The sequence below is a fragment of the Salvelinus sp. IW2-2015 genome, linkage group LG33 (genome assembly GCF_002910315.2).
Source record: "Salvelinus sp. IW2-2015 linkage group LG33, ASM291031v2, whole genome shotgun sequence".
Taxonomy (NCBI): domain Eukaryota; kingdom Metazoa; phylum Chordata; class Actinopteri; order Salmoniformes; family Salmonidae; genus Salvelinus; species Salvelinus sp. IW2-2015.
Window position 1 is genome coordinate 3,991,450 of NC_036872.1, and position 14,056 is coordinate 4,005,505.

At 45.9% G+C, this 14,056-nt stretch overlaps 1 protein-coding gene across 9 annotated transcripts in view; it reads right to left on the minus strand.

Annotated features, from left to right (window-relative positions):
- Window positions 1-14,056, minus strand: part of arb2a (ARB2 cotranscriptional regulator A) — a 197,394-nt gene that overhangs the window by 124,995 nt on the left and 58,343 nt on the right. For all 9 annotated transcript variants that reach the window (XM_023978239.2, XM_023978245.2, XM_023978237.2 and 6 more), the window contains exon 7: window positions 2,631-2,846. In XM_023978239.2, coding sequence (XP_023834007.1) covers window positions 2,631-2,846 — 216 coding nt within the window. The remainder of the gene's footprint in view (window positions 1-2,630; window positions 2,847-14,056) is intronic.

Genomic DNA, 14,056 nt, shown 5'->3' on the forward strand with positions numbered 1-14,056 from the left:
CATAATAAGCGTCTAACTTCTAGCCTCTGTCTCTTGAACAATAACCACGCACATGTGCTCCGCTGGCCTCTCCTTAAAAAAAAAGCTCCTTAGCTCTTGGAGTCCCATGCAGGAAAAGATAGACTAGAATAGCTTGCTGGACATCATTTTAGCATTTCTTATACCAACAGAATATTTGAAGCTGTTGTTTGCTGAATGTTAAATGTAGCACCCAATAGAACTCACGGGTAGTTTGAAATAAGAGCGAACGCACGATGGCGGTAGGCTATAGCAGTTATTTATTCAGACCCATAACCATCCAATCTGGGGGAAGAAAAGTGAAAGCCTTCAACATCTAATTCTGGTCCTGTATTATTCAAGGATGTCATTAGAATGATGAAGATAAGGACAGCGAAACTTATTTCAATTTGACTGTTGAAAGCGAGGAAGGAATGAACAAACAACAAATTTGGACTCATCAGACCAAAAGACAGATTTCCACCAGTCTAATGTCCATTGCTTGTGCTCCTTGGCCCAAGCAAGTCTCTTCTTATTATTGGTGTCCTTCAGTAGAGGGACATTTTCTATGCAGAAATTTGACCATGAAGGCCTGATTCATGCAGTCTCCTCTGAACAGTTGATGTTGAGATGTGTCTGTTACTTGAACTCTGTGAAGCATTTATTTGGGCTGCAATCAGAAGTGCAGTTACCTAATGAACATATCCTCTGCAGCAGAGGTAACTCTGGGTCTTCCTTTCCTGTGGCGGTCCTCAAGAAAGCCAGTTTCATCATAGCACTTGATCGTTTTTGCGACTGCACTTCCAGATTGATTGACCTTCATGTCTTAAAATAATGATGGACTGCCATTTCTCTTTGCTTATTTGAGCTGTTCTTGACATAATATGGACTTGGTCTTTTACCAAATATGGCTATCTTCTGTATACCACCCCTACCTTGTCACAACACAACTGATTGGTTCAAACGTATTAAGAAGGAAAGAAATTCCACAAATGAACTTTTAACAACACCCACCTGTTAATTGAAATGCATTCCAGGTGACTGAAGCTGGTTGAGAGAATTCCAAGAGTGTGCAAAGCTGTCATCAAGGCAAAGGGTGGCTACTTTGAAGAATCTCAAATATAAAACACTTTTTTGGTTACTACATGATTCCATATGCGTTATTTCATAGTTTTGATGTCTTCACTATTATTCTACAATGTAGAAAATAGTAAAAACAAATAAAAACCATGGAATGAGTAGGTGTGTCCAAACTTTTGACTGGTACTGTATATGGTTTATCATTTTTGAATGACACTTCTGGTTTTGGCGGGAAATACCGGGTTACCCGGGAGAAAAGTGATTTATTGTTAGGATGGAACATTTGTAAAATACCGTGAAAATATTGAACCCTAGTGCATACGCATCTAACAACGTGCAAATGTGTAAGCAACCTGTGCAATACTGTGCCACATCCGACTAAACACCCTAAAAAAATTAACACAAAGATCTTTAAGTTTACTCCAAAAAAACATGCCTAATGTAAGAGTGAGCTAGACAGTGATGATGGGGGCTTGAAGCCATCTTTAAGGCGATAATATAATCATATATATGGCATTTAGCAGACGCTTTTGCGATATAACAGAGTAAGCTAAAGCGCTACTGCTAATGAGCCCATATTAGAGTGTGGTAGAGGTACTATCAGGAGAGCCAGGCGGAGCGAAGAGAGGCACTGTTGACAGCTCACACACAGCCCGTCAGTCCCAGTGAGACCACAAGGCCCGTCAGAGGCAACCGAGTGGCATCTCTCACACGCAAACATTCACGTGCACGAACGCACAGCACAAACACAAAAACGTATGGACGCGTATGCACACGCCCGCACATGTACACGCAACACTGGTGTGACGCTACAGCCATCAGCCTTGAGAGGAGACAAAGAGGATAGCGTCCCCTTACATTCTCGTCACGTTCAAACCAACAACTGGCCTTCTACAGACCACCCTACAAACGCTCTACCGCGTAAAGAGAAACAAAGTCTGTGTGGATGGACGACAGGTCAAAGCCTTTGAAGATGACGTCACCTTAGTCCGGTTATGTTAGGTGTGACGGAAGGACTGAATTGAGGCACCTTTGATTCCATTTCCTATAACGCTGGACGTATTTGTTTTGATCACTGAAATATTCCATTATCAATCAGAGACGAAGAACGAGAGTATGGGAAGGTGGACTATGTGTGACGTGCTAGTGTGTGCGTGATGTGCTAGTGTGTGTGGGTGATGAGGTGGTGTGTGTGTGTGATGAGGTGGTGTATATATGGTGTGTGTTTGGAAGACCATAATCCCAGCGGTCAACAGTTTGAGGGGACAGAGCTGCTCTGACGAGCGAGCGAGAGAGAAAGAAAGAAAGAGAAAATTGAAAGAGAGAGAGCGCGCCATGTGGTTAACACTGCACACAGCCTGACCACACAAGAGAGCCTCTCTTTCCCTCTCTCGCCCTCTTCACCCTCCCTTCCTTCCTCCCTCTGTAACCCTCTCCTTTCTCCACCTCCCTCGATCCCAAACTCTCCCCATCCACCTCCCCCATCCTTTTTTTTTTAGGTCGCTGTCTATCACTTCCTTATCCCCCTCCACCACCGCCCCTCCCTCGCTCACCCGGATGGGGATCTGCTCTGTCTCGCTCTCCTTCTGCGGGTTGCGGTACTTCTCGTAGAAGTCCCTCTTCTTCTTGCTCTCCCGGTCGTCCTTGCGCTCTCTCTTCTCGGCGGGTTCGTCCGAGGCCTCGGGGGAGAGCAGGGGCGTGGGCTTGGCCGGCCTCTCCACCTCCAGGTGGTTCTCATTGGGGTTGAGCACCATCACACTGTAGCCTTCCTGGAAGACAACACACACAAATGTTAGAGAGTCCACGCATCCGCCTCCGACTCACTTCTGTGTCTCTGGCTGTGTGTGTGTGCGTGTGTTTAGGTGAATGCAGTTGACGCCCATACAATAATCAAAGTGAGTTATTGTATGGCCAATAGTGAGAGGCATCTGTGCCAGGGTGGTAGGGGAGAGACAGTCCGTCTTGCCATGGCAAGAGAGACAGACAGACGAGGTATGGTAGGAGTCAGACAGCAGAACTATTGGATGCAGGATTAGAACTCAGTGACAGGAGTCTCAGCCAGTGAATAGCATTGGGTCCAAAGGCCAGGTGTCACTTACTATCAAAACGAATTGATCCCTCCATCACTCAACTCAAGAGTTAGGGGCTGTCGTATACATGTGTGTGATCAGTGTGTGTGTGTGTGCGTAACTGCAATTCAAGATTTGTGAGGATAACAAGGGGCATACAACTATTAACAGAAACAAAATACAAATGAACAAACAAATTCTAAATGGCATTATGCTGTAAAACTAAGATAAGGAAGCCAGAAAATGTCCTGTAAGTTGTTCGGAATTGAAACAGGCAGAAACTATTATGGTCAGGGTAAGTTTCCACGAGGCCTTAGTGACTTCTTCAACTCTGAAGACATTTTTAATTAAGTGTGTTTATTATCCCAAGCACTCTCAAACTAAAGCAGGAAACGGAGGGATTCCTTTTCCATTTTGGCAGCACTTCACACACACACTCTCCCTCTGTACACACACACACACATACACACACACACACACACACAGACGCACCGAACACACGCACTAAACACACAAAAAAATTGGCAGATCTGAACTGACAAAAAGGTTTTTTGAAGACAAGTGTAGGAGTAAGTGAGGAAATTTCGCTGTGATTCCTCCCAGAGACGCCATCACACACACTGTCTACACACTGCAGCACGTCTCCTCCGTTTTAATAAGTGTTAACACAATGTGTGTGTCCCTCTTCCGCCCATCGATGTCAAACCTGCCCCACACATTAGCACCTGGTGTGTGTTGACAACAGCAAAATGACACTTTCACACGTCCCCAGACTATAAAATTATTCTTATTTTCACACTCTCTCCGACCGAAGGCTTTAGCCAAAGCCCCCACCACTCCCTTTAGGATGATTAGAATCAAACTTTCAGACAATCTCAAATAAGACAAATTGCAGCAGTAGTGGGAGTACTTTCACAAACAATTATATAATGATTTTATACAAGTATTAATTAAGGGCACACTTTATTAGGATCTATTTTTGCATTTTAGGTCATAGCTATTTCGCAAAATCTCTGACAGCGACACCTTAAATCGCTAGACAAATATTTTGAGTTGAAATATATTAAATTAAATAAATAATTCCGTTTTTAAATCAGCAGAGACTTTTTAGGAAGCTGTAAATTAGAAAATGAAGTAAGAATGAATTGAATCACAATATTAAGACCGAAAGAGAAGTTGCTAAATGAAACAAACGCGATTCAATACATTTGTTTTTCCAGTTTGCTTCTGTAAAAACAACACGGCTATTACCAAACTAAGTACAGGATCACCATCAAAGTGACATCACTGACAGCTGTCCATTAACACGAGTCAAACAATAGCAATCAAACAAATAACTGACAAGCCCTATAAAACCCATTGTTCCACACATCATAACACACATTTATATAAAGCGTCGACCCGCACGTTGACGTTATACGGACGAAGCCTTTTATTAGGGAGCTTACAGGATTCTTTAGCTAGAGGAGTTCCTCGGCTGTTGGCTCTGACTTAAGTTAATTTTCTTCCTGTGTGTTAGGTGCTGCACGTACGGCCCCGCACCACAGCACCACCTGGGCTGGGAGCGGAGCTAGAAGGGAGAAGTCTTTCTTTCTCATCTTCCTCCTCTTTTGGGCACACTAGCTATCTGCAGTGGGAGGGAGGGAGGGGTAAAGTAATAGGTCAGGTTCTATTAAAGTGGCTTAGCTCAGTTCAGCACAGGCCCGGGGCTGTCTTTGTTGGCACAGCCACCATGGAGCAGTTCACACGGACCTTACGACCGGAGAGGATGAGGAGAGGAAGATGGGAAAGAGGAGGCGAGGAGAGGAGGTCCGCTCCAGCTTTGTGCCACTGCCCACTGGTGGCAGGCTGGGAAAATGACTGGCAACACTGTCTTCCTCTCAATCAGAGACGAGGAACGAGAGAGAAAGAGAACGAGAGGGAGAGAGAACTAGACAAAGGGCGAGGGTGGATGGAGAGAGACAGAAAGAGGAGAGGGAGCCGGAAATAAAAGACAAAGAAAGAAAGAAAGAAATGGATTGGGGAAGAAAGAGATGGATAAAGGGAGAGTCCCTTCACAGAAACACGAAGTGTTCAACCCATCCATCAATCCATGTGCCTAAGATCTACGCGGCACATAGGGCAAAGCGTTAATGGTTGAACACCATTAGGCCTACTGTGCTAATGCTAGCCCTGTGTGACCAAGCCCTGCCTGGGCTAATTGTGGCTAACCCTTAGTGCTGCCCAGTCACCCTGAAGCATTACTGTGAGAGGGACCGGTGGTCCCCAGCATCACAGACTTCTGCAGTAGGGCCACGGGTTCATCGCCAAGTCGGAAACCATCATTTACGTCGACAGAGAAAGGTCTCGGCGGTCTCAGGCAAACATTGGTCTCTGGGTCTTCTCCCTCGCTCTCACCCTGCTGTTCTGTCCAACAGCAAAGGCATTTTACACTAAGGGGAAAGAGAGTTGAGAGGCTGAACTGCAGAGGTTATTTATTAAATCGTCAATGTATTCTGGTGTTTTGTATATCTTTAAAGTGAATGCCAACAGTAAGTACAAGGTCTTTTTTTATTAAAGGTGGTGCCATCGCTATGTAACGAGGGAAAAAAATTGCTGAACTTGTATTTAACAACAAATGATATGTATAATTTATAACGAAGTACTATTACACATGAATATAATTACTACCCTAGTTAGCGCTGATTGTCTCGATTGCCTGTCAGCGTTGAAAAGAATCTCACGCTCTCGCTTGGTGTGGACACTGATGTTGCGTCAGTGTTTCTTTATGCAGAGCTTTGCAGGATAAGCTTCACACACACACACACACACCCTTCCCATGCCCCTGAGTGCCCTGTGCCACCGCCACACAGAGCCCTGGCCCAGAGGGCAGCGGTCAGAGGGGTCACCCAGGCCCCTCCGAGGGGGGACCCACCCCCGTCACCCCTCTCCGGACGCTCTTTAGCGCTCCTTTGTCGGGCCTGTCGAAGACCAGCCGACTCCCCTCAGATAGCACAACAATGGCCGCCACTCAGGAAGCCCTGCTCTGCCGTCAGTCTCTGCCCTCCTCCATCTCCCGGCGTGTCACTAACGCCGCGCCGAGTATCAGCCTGACATCTCACACACACACACAGATCTTATTATACATCCCATTCAACGCCATCAATGGATCTAATCAGTTCGCAAAGAAAGTGCAGATACGTAGCGACAAAAGCTAAAAACGCAAATGCTGCGCGTCAATGGGGAAACATTGATGGGTCATTTCTAACGCTCGGGGCTGTTTATTGGACCCAACGCGCTTTGATAAAGCTACGCGGTCAGACTGTGGTCATATTTGGCCGTGAGAGAGTGGAACGGTAACGAACCATTGTCTGCCTTCTCAGTGGCATGGTTTAAAGGAGGAGGCCGACAAAAAAAAATCTAAGACTAAGGGCGTCCCTTTAAGAAGACGCTGTCCCCATGTTCACAGTTGGGCTGTAATGAAATGAAACGTGTGTGAGTGGAGAGAGGCGGCCAAAAACCGTGTGTGTGTGTGAGTGTGTGTGTGTGTGTAGAGTCTTTGATGTGCGAGCTCTCATCTAGCACGCACGGCCTTTGGGCACAGCAAAAAGGACAGGCACTTGACAGGTACAAAGCATGGCTGATAGTGGTCAAGGGGGCATGTGGGTAGGAAAGGGGATGATTGTGTGTGTGTGTGTGTGTGTGTGTGTGTGTGTGTGTGTGCTTTAAGGAAAATATATTGTAGCGCTGTGAGCTTTAGGAAGATGGGTGTATCAACGTGTATACAACGGTGTATACTATGGCGTTGTACACTGATGTGAGAGGGAATCTGTATCTGAATGAAACCGTGTACGTCTTGTATGTGCTCGCTACATTATCAGCTACGGCTGGCAACGCTCTGTCTAATCCCTATTGGGGGGGTTGTTCTTGTGTTAGCATCAGGGCAGCTGACACTCCCTGTACCGACACCATCGGCTATGCTTCCTTGTTTCTGTGATAGCCCTCCCGTGATTGGTTGCCYCGACTTGACAGGCAGAGGGCAAAGGCGCGCTCGCCACTGTCCAACCAATCAGACGGCGAGGGAGGGAGACAAGGCGGCAACATGTCTGGAGGATACACTGGGGATAGGAGGCACCAAGGCAGACAGAGAGGAAAAAAAGAAGACCAACCCGGAAAATGAACGTGGGGAATCAAAGCCACATCTAGACACTCGGTCTCAATTCATGAACACACATTCGTGGCTAATTCAGCAGATAATGATGCTGCCACAATGTGTTCTATTGAGATGAAACATTAATACAGCCTTACACTAATACCTGAGATACAGGTAGACAGCACGGGAGGCGGGAGAGGCAGAGAGAGAGAGGCAGAGAGAGAGAGAGGCAGAGAGAGAGAGAGGCAGAGAGAGAGAGAGGCAGAGAGAGAGAGAGGCAGAGAGAGAGAGAGGCAGAGAGAGAGATTTTCTCTTTGAGCCCATAGAGAAGCATGGGAGGCCCTGGTGGTGGAGCATGCGGGAATGGAAATACAGTTATATGAAATGGGCCCCTCCTGGGCTGAGGCAGGCCCCCCTCTCTCTCAGGGCCACCCCTGCTCTGGGTGACCTTGCCTGTCTCCGGCTCCACGTGGGCTTTTTCAGCAGCCAGGGGCCCATTATCCCCCTCTCCTCGTCTCTCCCAGAAACCACACAGCTCACAAAGCACTGTCAGATTAAGACACTGTACCCCCCCCCCCCCCAACCCTCTCTCACACACCCCAAGACCAGCCCTTCACACCCCCAACCCCTCTCTCTCACACCCCCCAAGACCAGCCCTTCTACACATATATAGATGTAGGATCACTCTTTTGATGCTGAGAATTTTCCTGCAGACGAGCTTTGTGGTTTACATAAATTCACTGAAAACCCACACTAACACAGTTATATTAACAGTATTCCACTTTCCATGTAGCCTCATTTTGACCAGCTAATAGCCTAACCACCGTGCAAGCATTGTTAAGGACTAAACGTTAAAATCCCGTCGCTGCCGTAATATTTTCCTGTGGCTATCTGAGATTTATCTATACTACTGTCCCAAGTAAATAGATTCACTCACTCACGCACACCAACAAAAGCACCCACAACCACAAACAAACCAAATTGATTGTCTAATAGACAGTGGGTGTCTTCGTACAACAACATTGTTTATTACTGTACAGAGACAGTCAATTCAATGCCGCTTTTAATAACAACCTGAACGAGTCTCTGTGATCCTCACTGTGTTTATAATAATGATCAACATTAGCATAATTAGGCCATGTCCTAATCCACAGTAACCTTATCTAACAAGTCAAGTTCTGTTCAGAGTGAAAAAACAAGGAAGTTTAACCTTGGGCATGGATGTGTGCTCATTTAGATATTGTTTACAGGCTCAACTGAATATTTATACAGGAGTTCAAAGTGGAGCGTTGTTGGGGAGGAAGTGAGGAGAATAGGAGTGGTTCATATCCCCCTGTGCCTCAGAATCTTTTCATGTCTGACTTTACATCTCTCCTTCCCCCCCCCCCCTCCTCTCTCTCTACTTCTCTTCTGGACCTGTTTATTTTCAGCACCTCCGCACGGACGCACACACACACACACACACGCGTCAGCGATACGAGCAACACACTTGACGCAAAGCAAAGGCTCCCTCACATCTCAATTATTTATACGTCTCCTGGACGATTTCATCTCAGCAACTCGGCTACATTTAGCTTCCTTTCATTTTCTGAGCTACTGTAGAAGCTGGTTGACACCAGAGAAGATAGCCCAAATCTCCCGAGGCCCTCTCTACGCTCCCTTACTCTCATTCACTCTTTCTGATACACTCCGCTTCCAATAGAATGGATGACCCCTACCTGTACAGTACCCGTCTTCGCTTTTACTATTTTCTACATTCTAGAATAATAGTGAAGACATCAAAACTATGAAACATTTGGAATCATGTAGAAACCCCAAAAAAGTGTTAAACAAATCAAAATATATTTGATATTTGAGATTCTTCCAAAGTAGCCACCATTTGCCTCGATGACAGCTTTGCACACTCTTGGCATTCTCTCAACCAGCTTCATGAGGTAGTCACTTGGAATGCATTTCAATTAACAGGTGAGCCTTGTTAAAAGTTAATTTGTGGAATTCATGCGTTTGAGACAATCAGTTGTGTTGTGACAACGTAGGGTTGGTATATAGAAGGTAGCCCTATTTGGTAAAAGACCAAGTCCATATTATGGCAAGAACAGCTCAAATAAGCAAAGAGAAACAACAGTCCATCATTACTTTAAGTAATGAAGATCAGTCAACGCGGAAAATGTCAAGTGTTTTCCAAGTGCAGTAGCAAAAACCTTCAAGCGCTATGATGAAACTAGCTCTCATGAGGACCGCCACAGGAAAGTGGCAAACTATAGCAAGTCCCAGGCATATTTGAGCTTGAGGAATACAACCAATAACATGGATTTGCCTCCATTGAACCACACTATGGTAAGAGCCATCCATTTCAACACACAAGGACTTTGGCTGTGTTAACTCCACAACACATGTCAAGAGATTAGGCTGATACTGAATTCCTCTCGTCTGATGAAACTACACACACAGACAGAGATTTAGACACACACACACACTCTTGGAGAGCCCATCCTATGGTGATGCATACACTAGCACAGACTGCTTCATCTGCTCTCAGCACGGCACACCGTGGGGTGGTGGCGGGGGCTGGACGGAGCATTAATCAACGGTCAGGTGGAATTTGTCAGAGCTATCGATTGTGCAAGTAAATGTTACAGAAGTCATTTGTCAAAAAATAAATAAATACAGGAGGGCAACGTGTCAAGCGTTCACGGTGAAGTGACAGTGAACACACACGCGCGCACGCACTCCTGTGTTCCTGTGGTTACACGAACCAGTCTGCTATAGTTTTCACCATGTGTTGATCCAACGTTACTAGAGATTAAATAGAGGCGCATACGGAACGTAAAGCAGAACATTAGTTTAATAGATCATCTAGAAACATGATTACCTCTCAAATACATGGAGAACCTACCTCGTATTGCACTGTAATAGTATTGTATCCTTGGGTACCAAATCAGTCACCTACAGTAAGTGTCTGTACAGTAGATTGTACCCGAGGTCCACACAGCTCTGAGGCCATACTAGGGAGACAAAGACACACTGAGGTAGGGCTAGCTGGAAATAAATACAAAAATCCCCATTCTTACGCCGTTAGCATTGTGATTTATATATTCTATTGTCTTCCCTCAGCATACACATCCATTTTTAATGGAGGGGAGATATAGATCATGGAATGATCGGTGCCTCCCTATTTTCCTGTCCAACTATTTAATGTATAAATCAGAGTCTTGCACCCGAGTGGGGGAGACGGCCGGGGGAGAGGGGGGGAGGCAGAAGGCGGCTCGGCCCGGCACAGGGCCACCGGAGGATGGTTCTGGAGGCAACTGGTGACCAGTGTGTGTGTGTGTGTGGGGGGGGGGGGGGGGCATACAGTATGTAGAGAATCAACAGACCAGGGCCAATGAAGGGCTTCTATAAATCACATCACATAGCAAACCTAAGCATTACATACTGTACATACCTTTGTTATGTATGCATCTTTTGTATGACAGGTGCGCGTGTGCGTATGTGTGCGCAAGACTGTATGGGGAGAGTTGGCACGCACAATGTCCACAACTCCCCTCTGTTATAATTATTGTTTTCACCAGCAATGAGAACTGTAAACCACTAAAGAGAAGGGTCACACACCTCCACAACCACACATAACCGTAACTCAAGTTGACCTGCAGGAAGCCAAACACCCGAGGCCACGTGATGCCTGATCCCCTAGGTCTACATCTGGTCACTCAGCAGCTATAGGGCTTGGAGGCTAGGGTTTGGGATTAGGGGCTGGGACTAGGGGCTGGGACTAGGGGCTTGGGCTTGAGGAGGTGTGATTGGCTCTGGAGCTGTGATCTGACATCCAGGCTGTAATCTGGGGATGTCTGGGGGTGAATAATGAGATCCTAGTAACCAGGCCCAGGTATTCATCTTAGTGAACACCACAGGCCCTGAGCGACCTTTAGGGGTTAAAGTGGAATCCCTTGACCTCTGCCCTGTTATTGTGGCCAGAAAGTGAGGGCCAGGGGCAAGCTGGTGGTCCTGCTGGGATTGTTGATTATGTATATATATATATGTGTGTGTGTGTGTGTGTGTGTGTGTCCATACAAAACCATAGGAAAGCATAATGTAACTTGCTTTCGTTAGTAGTAAGTGTGTGTACCAAGCAACATGTCATGCTAGCCTTATGAAAGATGATATTTACCATGGTAACCTGCCTTCTCGTCACTAGAACTGCACCATAGGTACAAGAGTCAGGTGAGGTGGCCGCAGCCAGTCTCAACATCTGTTTAAAGTGTTAACAGCAGGCATGGCTGCAGCTCTGCCCTACCATTTACTCTGGCAATTTTCTCAGGATGTGACCTCAGAAAAAAAGTGTTGAAGGACTGTGTGTGTGTGTGTGTGTGTGTGTGTGTGTGTGTGTGTGTGCATGTAATACAGACCATTTTCCATAGTGTCTTTAACACATGGCTTAGTACATGCTTGAGGACACACGTGGTGCTACGCAAATATGATGGAATCCCCTTTATCCTCTACAAAGGGGCATACACATAGGCCTACACACGTACGGAAGAGTCTTCCTTGAAACAACAAAATAAACCAAGCTTATCGTTTCCTATTGACCTCGGACATTCCCGAAAATAGGTTCTAATATAGGTTAACCGTTCAAGGCAGTCCTAAAATAAATCCCCCATCCCACCACCACAACCAGCAGCACCCTCTTAAAAAAATATAATAACATTTGAAGACCACCTGTTGTCTATTATTTTTACATACTGCTTTCTCATAAATCATAACACTAGGTAATTAAATCAAAGCTGTCACAAAATGGGGACTGGGGCGGTCACATGGCAGGGTCAGGGGTCGTATCCATGCCGATGAGAGGTCAGGGTCACACCACATTCCTCATTATCAAGTTGGGATGAGAGAGGGCCCGAGCAAACAAAAGCGAAAGCAGATGGAGAGGACGGATGGAGAGAAAAAAAGAGGAAAAAAAAAAAAAAAAAAGTGGACAAAGAAAAATGAAAGAGGTGTCAGCTGCCTGCAAATGAAGATAAGGGGAGCCGACTCCGAGAGGGGAGGCGCGAAAGAGTGGAGAAAAAAGAATGCGATAAAAAATAAAAAAGGACGGCATAAAGAAAAGAACAACGAGTAAATACAAGATGTTTCTTCCGTACAGACACAACACTTGTTGGCGAAAGGGCGGAGGGGGAGCAGTGGTTTGCGAGGCCCTTCTCCATCTCGAAAAACCGGGGATTCAGATGTGGCAGATACGATTGTTATCTGCCTGTTGTCTATCTATTGAGGAAATGATCAAGCACAAAGATCGTTCTCTCTCTCCCTTCTCTCTCTCTCTCTCTACGGTCTCTCTCTCTCTCATCAAAGTCACGATGAGATGGAGCAGACAGATGGACACGCATCGACAACAGATAGATAAGATGCAATAGAGGGACAATGAAACGCTCATTTACCATAAACAGCCCATGTCCTGCAAAAATATTAAAAACACACATAACAAAGTACCATAAGAGAGAAACAGAAAGGCTCTCACTTTCTGTCATTGCTTGTGATTAAGGGGATTATTTCAAAACGCTGCCTTTTCCTCTCTTTAGTCGCCTACATGTGACCACAGGTACTCCCCATATTTCAAGTAGTGTCCAAATGAAGCAAGTTAAACCCACACGGTGGTGAAATATTTTATCCTAACTGAAGCTTGCACAATCAAAGGCGGAGGGGGGGGGGGGGGGGGAGAAGCAGGCAAAATGCTTGGTAAGGGCGAGAAGAGAAGGAAGAAGAAATAGAAAAACTATCTAAAAAAGCTCTAAGGCCGCGGAACTCCTCGCATTAAGAGTCGCGCATCCCTCCCCGGCGTGAGACGCCGGAATCTCTGGTGTGGCGCTCTATCAAAAAGCATCACTCCTAAATGAGACGCGACCACTGCGCAAAATTAGCTGTCAACCTTTCCTCAAAAATCGCTGTTAATCTCGGTTGCCAGTGTTTGTGGATTTATCAGCACATGCATCAATGTCAGCTCCTTGGTTACTGAGGCGCGCTACTTGGGAGAAGATATAATTAAAAATGTTTAGGCATGGGGGGGGGGGGGGGGGAGGTGAAACGGCGTCTTCGCTTCCTTGTCTCCTGCAGGGGTCTGCAGAAGACGGCGTGATAAAGAGACAAGCCTCTCCTCCCGTTGTCGTCAAACTCGGGGTCGGCGAGTGCTTCTATCGCTGAAATGATGTCCACGCAGCACTGGAGACGAGAGACGTTTTTAACGGTGCTTTTGCTCAGAGGAAACAATGTCCCGCACATCCTTCTAACTCTTATCGACTGTTGAACGGACAGGCGTCTCCCTTATCAAGTGTTCCACACCCCACCAGCACGACAAAGAAGATACAGAATCTAGAAATTCTCTGGACTTTAACCCCAAATAATAGAAAACAGGAAAATACCGAAAACTAACAATAATCATAACATACATAATACAAAGGTCTACACACATTGTTTAAAGGTTACATATACAGTTGCATCGCTATAGTACCCTTCCAATAAGGTAGCATGTTCTGTAACCCTAACATTAACAAACTGTATCCCTAACTAACCAGCAGCAGAACATTTCAAAATACATCAAAACTAGGTCCCTTGACTGACCTGAAGAACAACCACTTCATAATGTAATTAAATACTTGATACTTGTCCAGCATCCCTCTTATTATGTAGCTGGCCTTTCCAAAACCATCACTATTCTATCCAGCATGTGTCAAGACGAGAGGGGGGGGGGGGGGGTGGGCAGACAGGGAGGCATTAGCTATTCAAC